This window comes from Lissotriton vulgaris, chromosome 4_1, assembly GCF_964263255.1.
Source record: "Lissotriton vulgaris chromosome 4_1, aLisVul1.2, whole genome shotgun sequence".
Taxonomy (NCBI): Eukaryota; Metazoa; Chordata; class Amphibia; order Caudata; family Salamandridae; genus Lissotriton; species Lissotriton vulgaris.
Genome location: NC_141691.1, coordinates 1900491547 through 1900515334, shown reverse-complemented (window position 1 = coordinate 1900515334; position 23788 = coordinate 1900491547). Strand labels below are relative to the sequence as shown.

General features: G+C 49.0%; 1 protein-coding gene across 5 annotated transcripts in view; it reads right to left on the bottom strand.

Moving 5' to 3' along the window:
• Positions 1-23788, bottom strand: part of EFR3A (EFR3 homolog A) — a 1108455-nt gene that overhangs the window by 492216 nt on the left and 592451 nt on the right. For all 5 annotated transcript variants that reach the window (XM_086966224.1, XM_086966228.1, XM_086966225.1 and 2 more), the window contains one exon: positions 6681-6818. In XM_086966224.1, the coding sequence (XP_086822350.1) occupies positions 6681-6818 (138 nt within the window). The remainder of the gene's footprint in view (positions 1-6680; positions 6819-23788) is intronic.

The following is a 23788-nucleotide window of genomic DNA, read 5'->3' as shown; positions in this document are numbered from 1 at the left end:
ATCGACCGTCAGGATCCGTGTAAACCTTCCTCTCCCTCCAATCTAATCCCCGTCTTATCAGCACTGCCACCTCCCTGGAATAGTTTGAATATACCGAGGTGTATGACGAACCCCATCTTTTATGTGTCAGTTTTGCAGAAGTCTGGGAGCGGAGATAAGTGTCCTGCAACATGCATAAGTCAATATTGTGTCTCGCAAGATATGCATGAACCAAACACGATTTTCTGCGGTTATTGAGTCTGCGTATGTTCCAGGTCAAAAATGTATTGTAGTCTTGTGTTCACCAGGGCATTCACACTTGTATCATCAAAGTGTTCCACCTGAAATTTAAATGTCTCCTTGTTCCTTGCATCATACCAACCATAGCATGGCCACACACCACCAATCAAATACAAAACCATCCCCAACCCCACCCTCCCACCCACATCACCCTCCCAACTAGTTTGAAGCATATCCCTGTGCTTAACAAAGCGAGTACACCAGGGAAATTTCCCATGGGGACGTTTGAGTACCGAACGACAGCCCCTACCGAAGTAGGGTGGCCAAGAAACTGCAAGGGATAGAATTTACAATGTGTCATAATATGAAGTAGCATGTGGACTCGTCGAAAATACCGGACCCCACCTACACATGCTGTTACAAGAAAGCCCCCCCCCTCCATTAGCTACAAAAGCAAACAATTTTCACTTAAGATAACTAATAATCATATGAGGCCAAACACATACTGTGCATTGGCTATAACCAGCCGACATTAGAAATACAATGATATATAAAGACCAGTGATCATATTAGTCCAGAGGCGTTCTCTTACAATCAAACCTGAACAACAATAGAGCCCCTGAGCGTGGGTAAAGGCAAGAAGAGAGCGGCAAGCGGGAAACAATACCACACATATCAGTCATTGTCACTTAGCTGGTTCTCAGTTGCCTCTCCAGATCGAGGGCCAGACTTCTTCAGCTTGCCTCCCACATGCTTGGCAAATTTCAAGGCGGATTGGCGTCCATGAAAAAGTGCAAGATCCATCATAAGATACTTTTAGTTTGGCTGGGTAAAGCAGAGAATAGGGGATTTTCAATTGTAATAGAATCCGTTTTGCTAACAAAAAGTCGCTCCTGACCACCTGGACCACCGGAGTGAAGTCCGGGTAGAAGGCAACCTGATTTCCATTATGCGAGCTTGACGCAGCACCACATCGCAGTCCCGGTAAATTAAGATTCTTACCAATATAGGACGCGGATGAGCCCCAACCGGTGGTCTCTCTCCACAGGAAACATCGGTGATAAGTGCGCTGCAAACTGGTCTCGCAAAAGGTCAGATACATAAACTTCTATCTTCATGATCGCCATCCTCTCCGGGACCCCCGTGATGCGTAGGTTGTTTCGGCGCGATCTATCCTCCAAATCCTCATTCTTTGCCCTGATCACCCCCAGAAGTCTATCCATTTGCGACAGCTGGTCCTTCGTCTCCACCTGGAAGTCATGCCGGTCAGATTCTTTATTTTTAAGAACATCCAATCTTTGCTCGTGCACACCAACCTGGGTTTTCACGGATTCCATCTGGGTTGTCAAAGTGTCTAGTTTTGCATCGATAGTGCGTAAACAGGAATACATTTTTAACATAAGGTTGCGCATGTCCTCACCTTGATCATCTTGCTGCCCTTCCACAGACCCTACTGGAGGAGTCTCTACGTCCGGATTCATTTGTCTGGTCGAGCGTCGCTGATCAACGCTAATCATGGGCTGCTTGGCATCCTGTTTGCCAATGATGTCTCGGCAGTTCTGGAGCCTTCCAAGCGCAGTGTATGGCTAGCACCCTCTCTTCCACTCCAGATGTTGCAGTTTGTACACACTAGACTTTGTCTTCTCTCTGTTACCAAGTGAAACAGGTAAAATGTGTGTCCCAGGTGATTGTCCGTGACTCAACTATCACTTTCCTCCATGTGCAGTTATGGAGTCAGGCAACAGCAACCAGGCCGCTAATCCTTTTGGGCCTACCACCAACTGCAATCCAAATCAGGCAGCCTCTAAGGTTCTATATACCGCACCTTCATATCACCTCGCAGTACCTCATGGCAGCCATTCATGCAGTCAGATTTGTAATAGCCAGGCCGTGCACTGCATGTAACGCACCAACATCTGAACCAAAGTCTTGCGACGGCGGGATGTCATTGGAACTGTAGCTGGCGGCGGCGAGTTCTTTCACGATGTGGAAGAACTCTTTGCTGTTGTGTGCATTGTTGTCGATACGCTCCTTGAAGGATGTCCTTTCTGTAGATTGGATGAGTTGGTGATGCTTGCGTCTGGCATTCTTGAGGGCTGCATGGTTGCATGGTTGTCTGGTCGTGGCACCACTGCTTCTCGAGTCTTCGGCCGGCTTGCTTGAAAGTTTGGAGGTCGGCGTTGAACCAGGTGGCTCTTGCGCTGGTGTTTCTGTTTGTTTCCTGATCCGGGCGAGGGTGTTGGTGCAGTTGTCAATCCATTGTCTTAAGATGTGGGCCGCTGCGTTGGTGTCTGAGGGCTCGGCTGGAGGGCTTCGGGTGAGGGTGGTGATAAGCTGGTCTTCGGTGACTTTGCTCCATCTGCGTTGTGGGATTCGTTGAGGTTGGTTATGCGTGGTGTGTTTCTCGAAGAAGTAGATACAGTGGTGGTCGGTCCAGTGGAGTTCGGTGGTGTGGCTGAAGGTGACGTGGTTGCTGGCAGAGAAGATGGGGTCGAGGGTGTGTCCAGCGGAATGGGTGGGTGTTGTGACGAGCTGTTTGAGGCTGAGGTTGGCGAGGTTGTCGATCAGGGTTGTGGAGTTGCTGCAGTTTGCGTTCTCGAAGTGGAAGTTAAGGACTCCGAAGAGAATCTAGTCTGTGGAGTGGAGGGGCTGCGTGATGATGAGATCGGAGATGGAGTTGCTGAACTGTGGTCAAGGTCTCGGGGGTCTGTAGATGAGGGTTCCTCTGAGGGGGGTTTTGTGATCGACATGGATCTGTAAGTGTAGGTGTACAACTGTGCTGAACGAGTCTTCAGCGCTGGTCGAAATTCGGATGGTGTTCCTTTGGTCGATGGCGATTTCTCCTCCCGGTTTGTTTCTTCGGTGCCTGCAGGTGATCTTGTAGCCGTCCGGGATGGCTATGGCTATGTCAGCGTCGAGGAGGCTTTCATCCAGGTCTCTGTCAGGAAGGCGATGTCCAGGAAGGATGAGTTGAGCAGGTCCCAGAGTTCGACGGTGTGCTTGTAGACTGAGTGGGTGTTGAGTAGTATGCATCTGAGATGATTGTGGTCTGCTCTGGAGGGTTAGGAGGGACATGAAAGGTGTGCGCTGGTAGGTGTAACTGCCGTTCCGTCAGGTGAAGGGTCCGTGGTGGCCTGGAAGCAGGTAAAGGATCGGCCGGTGTTGCGTGGAGTGTGCTGGCGTTGTAGTGGTAACAGGTGTTGTGGCGGGCACGGGGCCAGGGGTTATGGCGCTGGGCGAGGTCCAGGCGCAGACAGGCTTGCCTTAGGCAGGCCAGCGGTGCGACCGTGCAGTGGTCGGCATATGTAGGGGAGGGGGCAGGAGCAGCAGAAAGGAGGCAGGATCTGTCGGGGCGGGCCGCAGCAGCAGCAGCAGCGGGAAAGAGAGAGTAGGTGGCAACGGGGGAAGACCCAAATCAAGCAGAATCAGGGGAGCACCAGAAAGGAAAAAGACAACACTAGAGCACTAGAATATACAGAATAAAATAAGAACAAAGGAGAAAAGTAAAACCAAGTGAGGGAAAAGAACCACAGAGACGTCGGAGGACCTGTGGCGCAGTCACGGCAGCCGGCTCGAAACCAACCGGGAGGGAGCACAGAGTAGCGGGCAGCTGATCGGGTGGGGCTGTTGGGGACAGCGCTGGCCTTGGCCTAGGAGGTCAAGGAGCACACAAAGCTCAACTGCCAACTACAACCAGTCATGTGACCAGAGACAGTCTGCACACACCAAATGGCTAAGCCAAGAAAATGCAAACTTTCAAAGTGATTTTCATAATTCAAATTAAAAACAGACTTCACCATAAGTTAGAATTTTTAATTGTGATTCCAGAGACACCAAAATTGGGAGGTTATTTCTTCCAAATTGCAATTTACAGTTATAAAATGGAATAAGGCAATTCTAATGTTATCATATGGGAGAGATAGGTTTTGCAGTAATTAAAAACAAATTTAAGAGTTCATCACTACTAGGACATGTAAAACTTCAAAGTACATGCCCTACTTTTTTTTATAGATATATTGCACCTAGCCCCTCTGGGCTGTTCATGGTCAACTCTCAAGTTATATATGTTTTATAAAGGAAGGCTTGTGCCTGGCAACAGGTTTATTTTGCCAGGTCAAGATGGCAGTTTAAAACTGCACTCACAGGTTCTGCAATGGCAGGCCTGATCCATGTCTAAAGTGCTACTTAAGTGGGTGGTACAATCAGAGCTTTCTTGAAAAAGTTTCTTTTGCCAAATTTGCTTAATTTGACAATGGTTGTTCACAGTTAAGTGAAAAGTTGGGATGTATTGTTTCGAAAAATATTTATATTTGGAAACCTATGGTGGATATTTTTCGTTTTGGTGTCTGAAAAATTCATTAAAATATAACCTATTTCCATAAGTTGGTGATGGCTTTCTTTCTTGTCCAATTGTTCTTGTGCTTCTTAAATGCTTTACCCATGTTCCTTTGTTAAAGCCCGACTGTTCAAAGCTACAGCTACCCAGGGTTGAGCTACGGTTTAACAAACGAGAATGACTAGACCCAAGATGGGATTGTGAGTGTATTACATAGTGTGGTCACACAGCCACACCATATAATACAGCACATTTCTTCACAGAGGACCAGAGCTAACATGAGCAATTAGAATTTTTCAGGGAGTAGGTCTTTTATAGGGCAAAGTCAATCATCCTTCTTTGGCATCAAAAAGTAGCTTGAATAGTACCCACAATCATCTTCTTCCAGTGTGGTGATGAAAAATTCCATGCGGGCTTCTGTGTGTGCAGGATCAATATTACAATTCAATTCAATTATCACAGTTTATTAACAGCAGGCGAAATTGACGACTCACCCTGAAACCATCAATTGTCATGACTTGCAGGTCTGGAGAGTTTACTCTTACTTCTGTTGTTTTGAGTTTGTGGGCATGACTTATAAAAACCGACAGACCTCCTGATGGCTGTCTAAAGATGTTCTTTTTCATGGGAGCTATTCGATGTTCGTGAAAGCCAGCTATATGAGGTGTTGCCATTGCCCAGGTTTCCTGGAAGCACAGAAAGTCCCCTTTTGCAAAGTAGTCCCGTGTTTCCTTATCCAGGCGCTTTTGCCTAGCCCTGCAATGTTCTATGAAATAAGGGTTAGTCGTTGGTGGTGGTCAGTGATTAGCGGTTGATGGTGATCTACCTGCTCCCCCGTTTTCCTTCCTATGCAGCCGATGTTTTGTCTATTGTTAGGAATGCTGCTGCCAGAGTTCCTCCTTTATGACCTGCGCTGTCCGGCCCATAAGCACTCTCCCTGGTTATCCCTATGGGAGATGGAGATATTTATTGGGGTGCTTGATCGTTCAATGGTATTTCTCCCCTGCCTTATATAGTAATTTGTGCCTTTCACAATTGATGAAGCCCCCCCGCCCCTCATTTTGAGGGATGGGAACGTGCAGGTATTTCAGTTGGCTAGGTTCTTTTCCATCAAGGCCCCAGTTAGTTAGTAGTTTGCCTTCGCCAAGAACTGCCTGTTGAAGTTTCTGTTTGCTAATACAGTGGAGTCGCCATGGGTATCTCCGTGTGACCTTTTGAACTTTACCCACTCCAGGTTATCCGATGTAATCTGCGTCAAGGATGCAACATATCCAAATAGTCAGAGAATGTTGGATTTCTTTAAGGTGTCATAAGGGCCTTTAATGAAATACCTGGGGGTGAGCACCATCTCATGGATAAAGGGTATTTCCTTAGGACATTGTGCATCCCGTGGTCACATATCCCCCCAGGTTGAGGCTGCGTTGGCCCAGGCTTGGAAATTCAACACAGTTGTTCACCTGCTGTCCGGTTTGTGATTTCGGCCCAGCTGTCTGTTCGCTATTGCTCCATTAGGGAGAGTGTAGTGTACCCCTTCAGGCCTTTCTGAATATCAGGTCTCAATGGGTTGTGTGTACGTGTCCGTGTGCAGGCATCCTCCTTACCCAGACTAACCCTGGATGCTGCCTCCTTACCAGGGTCGAGTGTAAGCCATGTTGGTTGTTGGCCCGTCTGATGCCTGCTTTGTTGCGTTGGAGCTTCTGTTTCTTCGGCTTTGTCTTCTGAGATTACCGGGGACCTGATCTGCTGTTTCAAGTTAAAGATTGGGTAGAATGTCTTTGAGTTGCTTTCCCCTCGGCCTGCGGTTGTTAAGCATTGCCGGCTTATTGATCTTTTTTTCTTACTTACAGAATACGGTTTTGTAGGCATATAAAATGATATATAAATGAAACAATGATAATGATAGTGACTTGTTTAATAGTTATGAGGAAGTAGATTATTCCATATGACAACGATTTTTTCTAACCACATGCAAGAGTGCTTATTACAAAACGAAGAAGTGCAAAGAAAAAAACTCTAAAACACAGGAATCTTCGGAAAATAAACCCAATAAGCATTTTCAACAACGTTGTTGCTACTACTGACAATACGGGTATTTTTTCTACATTGATAAATTAGATGTACTTACGCAAAAACTGGTCTGACAGCATTATTTATGTTCCCGTATGCTGCGCGTCCCAGCAATTCCCTAAAGCAGTTTTCAGCCAGCACTGCAGGATTCTCTTCCTTGTCTCCAGCTGTTGGGGAAGATGGAGGACCTATACGACTGCAAGAGAAAAGTACAAGAGATGAGGATCTTGCATTTATACCATTGAAAAATACAAGCCAAACGAACCCAATAGTACTTCACGGATCATGGACGCTGGTGCTCGGCAATAAAACACCAAAAATCCAACATACACAGTTCAAGGATATGAGTTCAAGAGTGTGCGTCAAAATAATCCACAGTTACGTCACTTTTAGCCCAAAATACCTGTAGATGCAACAAAAGTTCCAAGCGGCAACTGCAGTGTCGAAAAACAAGCGATGAGTCACTCCTGAGACCCTGGGGAGGCGATGTGACAACCCCATTGCACGCAGCGGGCGTGTTGAGACAAATCCCTTCTGTGTGGGGAGCGATGCAACACCACGGGCCCGATTCACAGAATGAACTTACTACTTTTGGCATTCACAGAATGCACTTACTACTTTTGGTATTCACAGAATGAACTTACTCATTTCGGTATTCACAGAAGTTAGGACTACTAACTTTAGGACTCCTAAATGCTTTCTGTGAATACCGAAAGTCTTAAAATTAGGATTTTTCTCAATTTAGTAGTAGTAAAGTTAGGACTCCTAACTTTAGGACTCCTAAATGCCTTCTGTGAATACCAAAAGTCCTAAAATTACGATTATTCTCAATTTAGTAGTAGTAATTATTCATGCCCTGGTCACCCTGGCCCTCAAGTGATCCAGACACCAGCAGCTTAGCTACTGGCACTTCAGCACATGGTGGCTGACTTAATCTGATTTTGTAGATTTCCTCCAGATGCAAATCTCGGACTACTAACACACGCTCAGTCAGGTTCCTTAAAATCATACGTGAGGCTCTGCAGACATCCCTTCTAGGACAGAAAACCTCCTACAAATCAGTTGCTTGCTCCAGCAGACGTAAGGAGGTCTTCAACCTCTATCATGATTTCAGCATCGCAGATGTACCCTATGCTGCTAACACCACTGCCCACAGAAACATGCAGTATTATGGCTTGCACTCCGGCTGTAATAGCTGGACACTGTGACCTCTGCTCACCTTGCCTCACACGGCTGGATCTACAAAGCAGGGGATAAAGCTGGGAAGCTTCTGCATTGGCTGGAGTGCAGAGACAAAGCCATCCGCATGATCCCTTCCATTGTTATGGAGCCAGGTCAAGAGGTATCTGACCCGCACTCAATAGTGCAGTAATTTGCCCGATACTTCACCCACCACTATGCTAACTGCCTGATACCGGAGGCTGAAAACCTAACGTGGCGGACTTACTTCTTCCACACCTAGCTGACACAGACAGATGGAACCTGGAGGAACCCATCATTAGTGGAGTGGTGTGGCTCACTGGTTAGAGGCGGCAGACCCGGAAGCAGAGGACAGCCTGGGACCAGGGTTCAATCCCCGACGCGGCAGGGTCATGAACCAGGGTCAGCGGACTCGATAATTCTCGCCTCAGTGCCTACTCTAACCAGGGATCACACTCGGCAACTCTGGGCATTAGCTTGCCTCATCTCCACAACGGCCCCCCACAAACGCCGGGGATGCCTGGTTTCACCTTGGAGATACCCAGAAGGGAACATCTCACAGGGAAAGCCAGGATGGGTTCCCCAGCGGTCTATAGCGCCAGGACGCCTCCGGGTAGCAGTGCGCTTTACAAGACACACACATTTACAAGACACACACATTTACATCATGGCAGCTGAAATCACAACGGCCATGGAGGCACTCCCCACCAGGAAATCACTGGGTCCTAATGGTTTCCATTGTAAATGCATTCAAAATACGCCTCTCTACTATCTACACCCCCCCCCACCCCTGATTGCAATGTACGAGGAAGCCCTGAGGGTAAGCAAGCACCCTTATGATCTTCGTGGCGCCACGATTTCGGTCATCCTCAAACCACAGAAGCACCTCCTTGAAGATTGCAGTCCAATAGGCCCAATTGCATTATAAATATAAAATCTAAGATTCTGGCCAAAGTACTGGCAAACCGACTAGTTTAGGTCATTACTTCCCTTGTTCATCCAGACCAGAAAGGCCTCATGCCGGGACACAGCACAGCACTTGTCATTGGCTTCGCTGGCTACACATAGCGGTTGCTCTCTCTTAGGGCCTGACAGACCGTCATGCCTTCATCTTTATTGACTTGGAAAAGGCCTTCAACTCGGTCCAATGGCAATACCTGTTTCGCTTGTTGGAGTGGTTGAACTTTGGCCGCTGGGTCTGAACCCTCGGGGCCCTGGGCGAGAATCCAGGTCAATGGTACGGCTTTCCGAATCATCCCTGTTGAGCGAGGCACATGACAGGGCTGTCCTCTCTCACTACTTTTATTTGCTCTCACCATCGAGTCACTGGATGAAGTGATCCGGCAGGACGCACAACTATACGGCTTCCAATGGCCTCAAGGATGCAAGGAATGGGTCTTGCTCTAAAAGGACGACCTGCGTGTCTATGTTGGTGACCCAGATACCACAAACTCCTGACTCCTACACATGATACAGGTTTATGTTGATGCTTCCAACATCATGGTAAACTGGTTCAAGTCCACCTATATCGTGCTACGGAACTCTCATGAAGACATGTGGGCCATAACCCTGTTTTAGAGGTCTACAGATCACTTCCACTACCTGGGGATACAGATCGTCTTCTCACAATAGCAGACCTGGGACCTTAATATCACGCCTCTCGTTGCCATGGCCAGAGGGGTATGGCCCACTGGGCCACTATCCCTCTAATTGTGGCTGGCAGATGTCCATAGATGAAAATGATATTGTTACAGAGATTCCTTCATATCTTACAATACTACCCTTACCCCCTTCCTTCTTCTGTACACAACAATCTGACGTGACAAGTTTTATCTGGGCTGGCAGCGTGCCAAAAATCTGGTTCCGCAAGTGCGGTCTACACCCATGCGGATTTCAGACCGTCACTTATATTATTAGGCCAGCCACTTGTCCCCATTATCAATTGGTTCTCGGTTGACCGCCGAGACCCTGCCATAGTAGCGGACCTTGAAGGACTGGAACCCCACATTATCTCAATTCGTTCTGCAGCCGTGCTGTACCCATAACCCTACCCCAGCCCACCCCTTCAACCCTGCTTGCCTTCCACCAACCGCCGAGATGAATCAGATGGTATGTGGTACTGATAGCAATGACACCACTGTGGCCGGGTCCTGGCTCTCCCAATCACCCACCCTCTAGGGCTGCATGGGATTCTATCGGCATTACAACACTAGGCCACGTATGGCAGGTCACGACCATGTGTATATTTCAACACCTTGCTGTCACCTACACAATGCACACATCACACTTCTGCTTTCTACAGTTAGAACACCCTAAAGGCCTCATTACCTCCTTAATGCCCCTACTCCAATTCAACCCCCCCAAACACACCTGCTCGAATTGTACCTAGTCGGGAAGGACGTATCCTGCCTCTACAACTCATTGGTAAATAATACTCCTGACCCTCTGACTTCCCTCAGGGAGCGATGGGAGGGGAATCTGGGCGCTTTGGATGATGATGACTGTGAAGAGGTAAAACTGGCGATACTGATGAAGCTCTGCCTTATCCAATTGAAATATCTCCCCCATGTGCATTACAGCCCCTTACGGAAGCACGGTATGGGGGGCATTCTATCATTGTGGTGCTGACACCCAGCGCTTACCTTCTTCCATATGGTCTGGCAATGTTGAAGCATACTGGTCATATTTGCACTACGTTTTCTCATGTGACACACAGATCAGTCGCAATGGATCTGAAACGAATTATTTCGGTCCTGCTGGACACTTTGGGAGGGAGTTGCAGAACTCAGCTTCTTGCTGGGATATTCTTCATCATTGCGAAAAGGGATGCTGTCTGACATTGGCACTCTTATTTTTCCCAACTTCCTAAAATAGACCAAGGGGATGGACTTCACCGCTTCTGAGCAAAAATGGATCCAGGTGATGCCCGGAGTAGCATCATAAGATTTGAGGTGAACAGATTACATAGTCTGAATCTCTATCCTCTACAGGGTAGTGTTTTGATGTATAACTTTGCCTCTTGGCTACCTGGGTACTGCGAATCTGGGTTTACTGCAGATCTGTTATTGTATGTAGTATTTATTAAAAAAATTCTAGTTTTTGTATGTTACCTAAAATAAATGCACAGATTTATAAAAAAAAAAAAAAAACATACTGCCTGTCCGATGTGCACCTCCTGGTCCTTCTACTAATCACTTGCTTCCTGCTCACAGCCGCTTTACCTTCACACCAAATCGACTGTGCTGGTCCTTATGGTGGGTTTGTCATGCATGTTCAACAAATCACACTTCTTCAGTTGTGTCTTTACAAATGTCCTTCTTGCTTGCATTTGCACAGCTCTTTTTAAAACTCAACAACTTGGAGGCCGATGCACCTTCCACTACCTACAAATCGTCAAACTACAGCTTGTTGCCTGTTGATTTTAAATGAATCATCCATCTCACATTGTAAGCAATGATCGGTATCTGTAGAGTGGACACCTATCGAGCGATTAAGTGTCTCTACCCAGTCTCATTCACCTTACATAACTCTGGCAGCTTATGCTCCCATCTTCACTATGCATTTCACTCAACTCCATCCTTCAGCTGCCTAGTGCTCTATAAATCACCCATTTGCCACCCGTAGTTTCTCTGTTGTGCTCCCCCAAGTCCCAGCTCTAACCGCAAGTTTCACAAATGTAGGATGTCTGTCTGTACCTTCTTACTCTCCAAGTCTGCAAACACAAATTCAATCAGTTCCCTTGGCAACTCACCTATCTTTGACAGACTGTTTATGCCACTTACTATAGAAATCCCTTTTATGAGCTGCCCACATACAACCCATCTCCCTCAAATAACAAGCATTGGCATAGCCAATAGGTCTCGCCTTTGGGACCTTATAAGTGTTTAGTTATCCAGCACAATATCCTTGGTGCAACAACATCAACTGTTGCATGGCTAAACACTTATAGGGTACCAAAGGCGAGACCTATTGGCTTTGTCAATGTTTGGTTTTCTTTAGTCACGGGGAGACTAAGTGATTTGCCCAGAATCACAGGATGTTTGAGTTCCCGTCAGACTAGAACACCTGGGTCCCCAGCTTCCAGGTTGGCCGCTCTTGTTGTTAAGCCACATCCTCTGCCTTCAGCATCGATCAACTAGGCGAGCACTTCCTCTCTCTCTCTCTCTCTCTCACAAGGACAGGCTGCATTGTCATCTTTAGAATGCACGTTGCCATTTACAATAACTGTCACAGTTTGCAAATTCAACTGAATAAAATCTTGTAACTTTTTATTATATTTGAATGAGCAAAGGGTGCCACGGTATTAGTCAAAAGTTTAGAAAGGAAAACGCAAAGATGGGGCGTGGCCTGACGCCGATGGGGACAGGAGCCTGAATCAGAGCTTCCGCCGGTGATCCCCTCTCTAGTACCATCCTGCCCGATACAGCCGAACCCCAAAACAGAAACCGGCGCAAGCAGCGTCGGAACCATTGGGGCACCGGCACAGATCGAATCCTAGCTGAGGAATAAGCTGCAGACGCCCTAAGGAGCATAGAGCGGCAGAGTGGCAAGCCTGCACAAAATGGCGGCTGGGATTCCCTGGAGGCGCTCATAGTGCTCTGCGCCAGCTGTGGACCGCGGCTGAACATTGCAGGCACTGCGGGCAGCCGCATGCAGAGAACCCTGCCCTAAAGGCTCACGTAGGACAATTACGCACCAGGGAGGCGAAGCCGACAATGGCGGTCTGGAGTCGCTGGGAGCGCTTGGGACACCCTATGCCAGTGGAGGTCCGCGACTGAGCTCTGCGGGCAAGAGGTGGAGAGTGGAAAATTTTGCCGGGTGGAGCGGCGGAGCCTGTTTAAAGAAGCAGCGGTGAGCGAAGTGTGCTGACCGGGGTCGGAAGCAGGTGAGCGCCAGGCTGCGCAAAAAAGTGGGCCCTGCACGGAGTCTGAAGAGAGAGAAATAGGCGCATAACATCAGTAGCGGTGAGACTGGTGGTGGTACTGGCCATGGGACCACGAGACTGGGGCACATAGACTGTTACAGGGCAACCCACCACACATAATAACACTGGCGGAGAAAGCGGGGAGGCTGTGACCTTCACCGCAAGGGCTGAGGCATCCTTGGGCTCGAAGCTTGAAAAGTTCCTCAAAATGGCGGCAGTGAAATCCTAACAAACGCCTGAGGCGGCCCTGGGGGGGTTCCGAAGCTCCCAAAGCCCCATAGACACCGGGGACTTGGCCGCATGGCTAGGCCCAGCAAGTCAGGCCATAAGCAGAACATTGAGACTGAATATTGCTGAACTGTGGAGGGGGAAAATCACAGCTGAGCGCGAGGAGGCAACAGGCTCAGGCAGCTGTCGAACCTGAGGTGCTCTCTTGGCAAGAGGTACTGGGTAGAAGACGTCAGCAAGTTGGCAGAGCATTGCTGAGCAGTGCGGGAGCAGCAAGGGTGCGGAGTGGGCGCCTACCCGACACGCACATGGCGCCGGAGTGCACAATACCTAACCTGGGAATCAGGGGCAGAAAGAGAAGTGCACAGACTATAGAGCTGGTAGCCAACCCATCGCAAACCCATCTCAGTAATCAGTGTATTAGGGGCAGAGAGTACCCACCTCGGCGGCATCATGGGTAGGATCACTAAGAGACGCGTCACTGAGCACCGGGAGTCAATGAGTGAAGAAACAGGGGATTCGCGCTCACGCAAGGGGACCATAACCGATAGGGCAACACCCCAAGGAGAGGTATCACTCCACAACATCCTGCAGGCCATTGAAAAATCGTAGACGGCAGTGGAGACCAAGATTGACACAATCCGAGAAGACCTGGGTCTACTACGAGCAGACCACAGAAAACTCACTGACCGAGTCACGACCGTAGAGGAGGAGGAGGTTGAAAGCCTGTGGCCATCGGTAACTGCGTCTGCGTGCATAGTCAAGGACATAGAAAAAAGAGTTTTGGGTCTCAAGCAGCATGAAGAAGATGTGGAAAACAGGGCCCGCCAAAATAACATTAGGGTCACGGGCCTACCTGAAAAAGTTGAAGGGAATGACATGGTGTCATACCTTGAGCACTGGCTGCGTACAGCCGTGGCGGAAGAGGGCCACTCACAGTTCTCAGTCTTAGAAGGGGCGCACAGAGTTCCCGCCCGGGCACCGCAACCGGGCAGTCGCCGAGGCCGGGGGTGGCCTGCCTCCTCTTCTAAAAGGATAGAGGCCAAGTGCTGAGCCAGGCGCGCCTCAAAGGACAACAGCATCATCAGGATTTTCCCTGATTTTTCCCGGGAGGTGCAACAACAACAAGTGTCTTTTACCACGGCCAAGAGGAAGCTGCTCCAAATGGGGGTATCCTACTCCATGGTATTTCCAGCCAGACTCCGGATAGTACGCTCCAGAGTAACTATATTCTTTACTACTCCCCAAGATGTTTGGGATTGGATCGAGGAGCAGGATCCCAGAGGTCAGAGATGGAAAGACAACAATCCAGTGGAGAAGGAACTCGCACGCTCCCCGGACAGAGGAGCGATTTCAAAGAGCCTTCCGGCGCTGGAAGAAACACACCGGGACAGGGCAAGTGCAATCGCGGCAGTGGCCTCACTGAGCGCATCGGGTGCCTGGGACGCTCCCTTGCTCTACGGGGAGCAGCAGAGAGACTCTGTGGGGGACGCCAGTCAGGCCATGCCGCACGTAACCCCCAGATCAGCAGACGACTTGACTTGACGTGAGGCAGTTCGAGCAAGCAAGTACAACCAGGACTATAATGCGGGGAGGAGGGAAATGGCGCCAGAATCGCCCCGCATAAGTTTAAGTAGGTCCCTCACTAATTGAACCAGACCTACACACTGGGGAGGGGGGATCCGAAGGGGCGGAGAGGACGGCTGTCCTACAAGCAGACATTGGCTTAGTCACCACTCACAGACTTCGACTGTTTAGGCACTAGAGTGCTAGGTTTGGATGGGGGAGACGTTCCCAATTGTGCTGGGGAGGGGTGTTGAGATGGTTTTCTTAGTTAAAGTTCGGGGCACTGCTGTCTTCCCCTATGTGGGACAATGGGTCATTGCGCAAAGGCTCTCATCGTACGATACTGGGCGCCGGGTACTGGGAGGGGCAGGGGAGGCCAGACGGAGGTGGAGAGGCTAATATACAATGCCTACTCAGACAGAATATAATCTTCTCTACTGGAATATTTGGGGGATGCACTCCATGCATAAACAATACAAAATCTTCTCCCAGCTGAATAGACGGGGGTTCACATAGCAATGCTTCAAGAAACACCTACACTAGCATCAGAGGGGGAGGCATTACACCACAGGTGGAGAGGCCAGGTATATTACACAATGTACTCTGCATTTGCCAGAGGGGTCCTGATTTGGATCAGGGCTGGCGTCCCCATCCAACACACTGCCCACAAAGTAGACCCAGAGGGCCGATATGTGGTGGTCACTGGGCGCCTCGACGGACAGGACATCGCACTTCTCAATATCTACGGGCCAAATACAGATCAAGGAACATTCTTTGAGCATTTATCAGGGTCACTGGCTCCATATATAACGGGGTCAGTCATCACAGAGGGCGACTAACTGTATAGCAGACACAGCCCTGGATCGCTCGCACCCACCGCTTCAAGATGCTTCAGTCCAGAGGACAGCTAGGAGGTTTAGGGAATGGCATTCCCATTTGGGGGTGGTAGACTCGTGGCGACGGATGCACCCACTTGACAGGGAGTACTCCCACCTCTCACACGTACAGGACTTACACATCCACCTGGATACCTTCCTGTGCTCCCAAGACATGCACACCTGACTTCACAAGGTGGAATACCTCACCTGAACGGTGTCAGACCAAAATCCGCTGTTGGCTCAACTGCAAAGGGGACACAAACATCAGCCCATTCCCACCTGGCGCCTCAGGCCACAGGCACTTGAGGACCAGGTGTTCCACCATGAGATTATAGAGCAAATTAGCATATATTTTATGGACAATCCACACTCCACGGACTCCAGGGTGATAATGGGAGGCTTTTATGGCAGTGATTAGGGGGAGTTGCATGGCGTTATCCAAAGGGGCGAGACGTACACTACTGACTGACGTGGAACAGGCATATCGAGAGTTGAGGGAGGTGGAACGCAGACACCCAACCAACCCAGACCTCCGGCATGAATTGCTTGACGCAAAGGAGGAGGTGGCCGCACAGGAAGAGCGACTGAGGTGCTTTGACTACCGGGCATATATGGACAGAACACACACACACACACACACACACACACAGAGATAAGACGGGTAGACTATTGGCGTGGCTCGCTAACCCAACCCGTAGGGAGCACACAATCCTAGAACTGACGGGACTGAACCGGCAGGACGATATAAATGACAGTTTCCGCGGGTATGACGAGAAACTTTACAAGAGCGCGGGGCCCTGTGGGGAGGAGGACGTAGAGGAATACCTGGCAGATCTCCTGATACACACGCTGACAGACAAAGATGCAGAACTCCTTGGTGCCGCAATCTCGGAACGGAAGTTCGAGTAGCTATTAAGGCACTGGCGAGAGGTAAAACACCGGGCACAGATGGGCTCCCTAAGGAGTTCTATGTTGCATACGCGGAGGAACTGACCCCCAGGCTGGTTGAGATGTACGCAGAGGCAAGGGAGAAGGACCACTTGCCAGGCACGACCAGGGAAGCGGTAGTAATACCGCTTTTGAAGCCGGACAAGTCTCCCTTAGAGTGTGAAGCGTATTGGTCATAATCGATGCTCAATCTCGATTTTATAATTCTAAGTAAAATACTGGTGATGCGCCTACTCCCTTATATGGTGCCTCTGGTACACCAAGACCAGGCAGGCTTTATTCCTCGCCCGAATACAACCCTAAATATTCGTCGATTATTGTCCATTATCGAACTCGGGACGACGGCGGAGCAGAGAGGGGCGGCGTTCGCCATCGACATGGAAAAGGCATTTGACAGCCTCGAAGGGGGGTTCTTGTATGTAGTACTAAACAAAATGGGCCTAGGAACGGGATTTATACTCTGGATGAGTCTACTATATACTGACCCGTTGGCGAGGGTCCACACTGGACACACAATATCGGCACAGTATTGTGTGGAGAAGGGGACACGCCAGGGGTGCCCACTGTCCCCACTCCTATTTGCCTTGGCAGTGGAGCCATTAACCTGTATAGCGAGGTCTGGAAGGGCGTAACCTGGGATCCAGGTGGGGGAGATAGGGCAGACGAATTCCTATTATTCCTAAATGATGCAGAGGACGACCTACCGGTAGCAAAGGCTATGATGGAGCGCTTTGGCTCCTTATCGAGGTCACAAGTGAACTGGCTGAAATCCAAACTGTTCCCCTTGGTGGGGGACGCGAGAACCCCTCTGAGCTTGGGGAACCTGAGTTGGGAGCCCCGCTGCTTCCATTACCTGGGGGTCCACATATTCCACACAGTGTAAGACGTGAAGGAGGGCAATATTGGGAGGGTCTCTGCTCGCTTAAAGACACTATGAGCTTATGGGGGAGACTCCCCCTTTCCGTGATGGGTCGCACCTCACTACTTAAATGGTGGCTCTCACTCGGCTGCTCTATTTCTTTGTAACACTGCCGATTTGGATATCAGCGACCTGGCTTCAAAAGCTGAACTCCTGCTTGGCGGCTTTTATATGGGGGGCAGGACGCAGACAGGTAGCCCTTAATACGTTGAAGCGGCCCAGACTGGGGGGAGGATTGGCGATGCCGGACATGGAGGCCTACTACTTAGCAGGACAATTGCAGAGGTTCACACAATGGGTGGCGGGAAGCAGAGAACCAGACAGGGAAGTGCCTCTGTTCGATCCAGAGAGGACCGCTGTGTTACGAACCCTGCTAAGGACGATCAGGCCTCAACAAATCAGTAGTAATGAACACAAAGTGATACACCGTTGCTGGGGCAGATGCCTACAGAAAACCAGAACAAAACGCCCATATTCTCCAGAAATGGCGCTGCCCCTCTTCGAAGCCCTTCCCCTCGGAGGACAGTGGCAGGGCCTGGATGACTGGGTAGACGCAGAACTAACGAAGGTTGGGGATCTTTGAGGACGGGGAGCTCCTCTCCTTTGAAGACTTCAGTGCTGACTGGGACATACCACAGGGGCATTTTCTCTTATATGGGGCGGTCACGGGAGCGATAAGACGACATTGGGGTGCGGGGTCGATGGAACAGCCGCAAGACTACACATGCGGATATATGAGTTTGGCGGGTGGAACCATCAAGGATGTGGCTTGCCTCTATAGAGCCATAGGAAGGGACTTCACACAACCACTGGACAGACTAAGACACAAATGGAGGGACTACATTGCCAGGCCACTAGAGGACAAGGACTGGGACAATGCCTTAGAACGAACTGACAAAGGAATCCCCGGTTTAGCCTGATCCACTTCTATATGCTCCATCAAGCCTATTTAACCCCAGAACGTATCAACCGATATTTTGATGGCGCGGACGCTAGATGTCCGAGGTGTCAAGATCAGGGGGCGACTTTCATACATATGACGTGGAGTTGTGCCTCCTTAACCCACTATTGGCAGGAAGTAACACAAGTGCCGGCGAGGGTGACGGAGAGGGTGGTCTCCTGCAAGTCTGCCCACATACTGCTCCACTTTTTTCACACTCTGCTAAAACCAAAACCACAGCCAGGTTCTAGGACCTGGCATTTATTCTGGCGAAACGAGAAATTGTCCTCAGCTGGAAACGTGAGCTGGTGAAATGGGCGTGTTGCGAGGGCAGGGTCCTACTTCGGAATGCACAGCGGGGAGTGAGCAAGCCGGAACGGGCGCAGGCATGGGAGGGGCTGATGGCAGACTTAACAAGAATTGACAGGGACTGGAAGGCTTCTACCCCAGAGAGGCATCAACAAGTAGAGCACCCCCAGGGACCAGACTAGGGCAGAATACCCCAGTAGAGACGGGAGAATGGGAGCGTTCCACGGTATCGACACACACAGGTGAGGAAGGGTGTCGCAACGGAAGGTCCCGGCACAGCACTGGTTTCCACGCCCAGCGTGCCAGAGAGTCTACTAATCAAGCTGAACAATAGTCAAGGGGAGACAGCAGTGCGGGGGTGGGGGGGTACGTAAGGGAAGTTTTAGTTTTGGTTTGTTGCCTCATTGTTGGGGGAAGAGGAGGCGGGTATATTTTGTATATGTGGTATACTGTTAGTAGACAGCATTGTGATCATTCTAGTTGCCATGTACAAGAGGATCAAGTGAGGGTAAAGACGAACTTAGTGCTTCAGATATGTCTTATTGATCGGTCCTGTCTACTGTACCTTGACACTATAAAGGAGTATGTTACATGACCTCTAAAAGGCAATAAAAATTTGCTTAAAAAAAAAAAGAAGCAAAACACAATTATGGCGGACTATGCTGACGAGGGAGCACTGGCTGATATGGAGTACTACTTGCACCGGTCCCGGTTTTGGGAATGAAGAGCAGGTCCTTAAGAATTCACAACAGCCCTTGGAGTTGATGGGGGCCATCTTTTACTACTCCTTTGTTTCTGTCATGTCAAGGGTGGCGGTTAGCCCATGACTGTCTTGGACTTTTAGGAGGAGGTGGTTGCAGGGGTGCTCACATCTGCAGTTGTAACAGCATGTGGATCCGAGCTGATGTGCCCTCATGAATGCTTTCACTTTCAGTGGTTGTCCAAGCCATGTACCACCGAACAAATCCCAGCAACGTGTTTCAATCAAATGTTACCTGTGTTCATGTGACATAAACCAAAAGCCCTAATACATTACTGTCTGGTAATACTGTTCAAGAGTGGAAATGCATAGGACTAATTCTTAACTTACAACTAAGAAGACTGGCAGAGGGCACCAGTGTTACCTCGGACTGTGACTGAAGAAGAACCTGTAATACGGATAATAGCGGATTGTCATAATTGCACAAGTTAAAATCCAGCTAAAAGAAAAGGTCCACATGGGGCATCAGTTGAACCAGAGCAAGATGTGCATATTAAACATGTAAACTTTAGTTCCAAGTCGCTATACTTGCCACAGCTGTGTTAATGTGCGCTTAACTTGTGTCAAGGCTGCCACCACGGACGATGAAGGAGACCGAGGGCTCCTGACAGGGGCAAGCGAGGCTCAGGTCTGAAAAGCTTGGTCAGTTTCTTGTTTGCAATCACAATTAACTCAGATGACCCTCAGCTATTGTGAACAAGGTGCAGAGAGGAACAGGGCGGGTGGCAAGGAGAGTGGTGGGTGAGAAAAGGAAGGTGAACTGCCACTCAGAAAAGAAGGGGAGAACAGAGGAAGTTTAGGAGTGAGAAAGGTAAAATAACACGGGGAAAAGGAGTTGACTAGGCCTAGGTTATGATGAGATGGGAAAACATAAAAGAAGAGAACATAAGTGAGGAAAAAAGGGAGGGCAAATGATGGAGTGGAATTGAGGAACGGTGGATGGAGAGAGGCAAGAATAAGCACAGGATAAATAAAGAACAAAAGGAGACAGTGGAGCGAGAGTTGAATGGAGAGCAGAAAATGTGATGCGTGGAATGAGGGTAGAAGTCAGAAAATTAGTAGTAGACAAGAGGTAGAAAGGGCAAAAGAGGATACAGGAAAAAGTATGAGTGGAGGATGAATGGAGGAGAAAGACAAGGGGGATGCCGCCCTGGTCGCGGCGCCACACCTCTTCCCTGCACCCTGCATGTCCAATGCCACCAACCAGTTTCCAGTGTCCAGGGCACCTGAGTTAAGGTGAGCATTTTGAACTACTCCTTTTCCGGAAGAGGTTAAGAAGGTGCAAGTCTAGGATAGGACAAAGGTCTTTGTCCTTTTTGGGCATTAGAAAATAGCAGAGATAGCAACCACGACCTACTTCTGATGCAGGCAAGTTGACTTCTTTGGCCAAAAGAGCCAACACTTTCTGACGAAGCAAGGAATCATGGTCCTTCATCATCCGGTCATAACTGGGTGGCATGGTTGGAGGTGTGTCCAGGAAAGGGATGGAGTAACTCTGCTGAATGATTTGCAAAACCCACATGTCGGATGTCATTAACTTCCAGTGTGTCAAGTGATGACAGATCTTACCTTCCACTAAAGGCTTTTGGAGGCTGAGACTGCCAGGGGAATGATGGACTGACCCGATCTCTGGCTGGTGTTCTTATGTGATCTTACGGAACTATGCTCTTGGCCAGGAAAGGGCAGGGAACCCAGTTGGTGGAGCTGGGTGGAACAGGATCAAGTTATCCCCCTTACTGCAGCCAAGGAAAGGGCGATGGGCAGATGGGGGTTGACGAGGGGCTATGCATAGGCGCAAGGACCTAGCCTTATCTCTACTATCCTTAAATTCCTCTAGCGCAGAGTCTGCCTTCTCATCAGAGAGGTAGGAGGCATCAACGGGTATGTCCATGAGCAAAACTTGGACATCCCTTGAGAAGCCAATAGTTTTCAAACAGGCATAGCGCCTCAGGACCACTGATGATGAAATTGTTCTCTCCAGCGAGTCAATTGTGTCAAGCCACATCTAATAGTGAGCTTTGCTGCATCTTGCCCATCAGCAATTCCTTGAGAGTATGGCTCGGGCCTCCTCCAAGACCATAGGCAGCACTTGCACAAGTGAATCCCACAGTGTGCTGGTATTGACTTAAAAGACATGCAGTGTTCATCGATCACAGTGTTAGGCTGGACGAAGAGAAATCCTCTTACTAAAGGTATCCATCCTTTTGGATCTTCTATACGGTGGTGTGGTAGGGAATGTGCTGGGATTAGTCCTATAAGTGGAGAGTTGGCCTAACAAGTTCTCCTCCAAGGTGTGCTGGGTGAGGAAATTGGGGTCCTCAGGAGTAGGGCGAAGGCAGGGGGCAATTGTCCTGTGCAGGGCATGGATTAGGCCGCGAGGAGGGCATCTGTAACAGCTGGATTGAATGGGAGTAGTTAGACCTGACAGCCTTAGGGTACTCTTCCCCTCCACTTTTTGCCCACCTCCTCCACTTTTCTGACCTTTTCTTTTGCTAGTATAGGGACTTTAAGCACTGATCAGCAGTAGTAAAGAGCACAAAGTGCTTGTGCTCTCTCCTCTAAACATGGTGATATTATTTTATCTCTAATTGGCATATTTAATTTACTTAAAAGTCTCTAGTATAGTGGTACCACATCTACCCAGGGCTTGTGAATTAAATGCTACCAGGGGGCCTGCAGCACAGATTGTGCCGCCCACTTAAGTAGCTCTTTAACCATGGCTCAGTCTTGCCACTGCAGAGCCGGCCAGGGCACCCTTATGCTGCCATGTCAACCTGGCAAAATAACCTTTCCTCCAGGCCAAAAGCTTCCCTTTTTAGACATACAAGTCACCCTTAAGGTAGGCCCTGCATAACCCAGAGTGCAGGGTGCAATGTATTTAAAGGGCAGGACAAGTACTTTTAAGTTTTACATGCCCTAGTAGTGAAAAACTCCCAAAGTCGTTTTTTACTACTGCAAGGCCTATCTCTCCCAGAGGTGAACATTGAAGTTCCCTTATTACATTTTGGAAGTGTAATTTCCAAGTGGGAAGAGATAGACTTTTCTAGTTTGGTGTCTCTGAAATTCTAATTTAAACCCCTAACTTATGGTTAAGTTGCATTTTAAATTACAATTCTCAAAATACCGCTTTTAGAAAGTTTGGCATTTTCTTACTTCAGCCATTTGGTGCCTACTGCCCATCTCTGATCACATGTGGGGTGGGTGGCAGCTGGGTTTTGTGTAATACCCCTAGACAGCCACATACAATAAGAGCTTAGGTGTGACTTGATAGGCCATCCTGGCAGGATCGGAGGGAGGAGCTGGACACTGCCCCACTTACACCTGAATAGGCTGTGTTCTGTCCCCACACATCCTCTGTAGGGAGTCTGGAGCTAGGGCAGGGCCTCTGTGAACTTCAAAGGCCTGTCTTCAAGTCTCTCCCACATCAAAGGCCCAACTGAGTATAAGTACTGGACCTCTGACACCATCACTTCAGTACACTTCTGGGTCTGAGGATACTCTGCCAGGAAGGACTGCTGTGCTACTGAAAGGACTGCCAGTCTGTTGGATTGCTACTCTAAATCAGCTGCTGCCTTGCTGTGCTGACCTGCTTCCCTCTTGCCTGGTGAAAAAAGACCGGACCTGCAACTCATCTTGAACCCAAGGCGGCTCAAAGGGCTAGTCTGCTGGCCTCCTGATCTGAGCCTCAGAGATATAGGCTAACCACAGCTCCTGAACCGGTCTTCAACAAGCTCCTGACTCACAACAGGCCCCTCTAAGGCTCTGGGCTATTGGAAGTGGTTTTTAATCTCTAAAAGTCCAGCTTTTGGGCTTGTCACGAAGGGGCTTGATCACTCCAGAACTACACCGCTTACACAGGAAATCTCTGCGAGCCACTACAAATGTGCTTCTTCACACAGCAAGCATTGCCCACTGGCGTGGATTGTCAGCAGGAAGCTACAGCTGGCCAGACCGTGACACCCAGCCTGCTCTTGTGCCACGCTGACCATTGCTTGCGACACTGTCCTTGATCCTGGTGACCTTCTTTCCGGTATACAGAATTTTTAGCACAAAACTTGAGAAGGTAAACCATCAGCGAGACCAATCTGGGACTGTATCTGAACCGTGCTCCATAGAGGTCGGCCAGATGTCTAAGAGTGGCGCGTTATGCTTTTAAGCACTAATTAGCAGTTTATTCTTTAAAAATTCATAACTTCGATTCTACTGATTAGAGTCATTTTGGTCTTGTTTTTGTCACTGAATTAAGCTCCATCTTTCTGACCTTGTGTGGGATATTTTTGTGAGGTGTTTTCACTGTTTTACTGTTTGAAGTGTTGCACAAATACATTACACATTGCGTCTAAGTTATGCCTGACTGCTCTGTGCTAAGCTACTAGAGGGTTTACCCTGAATAGGACTGTGATTACTGCTTCACCAGGGCGCACACCCAAGTCAACTAGTAACCCAATTTCTAACAGGAGCAAAGGTTCAGAAGGAGCAACTCCCTGCTGAAGC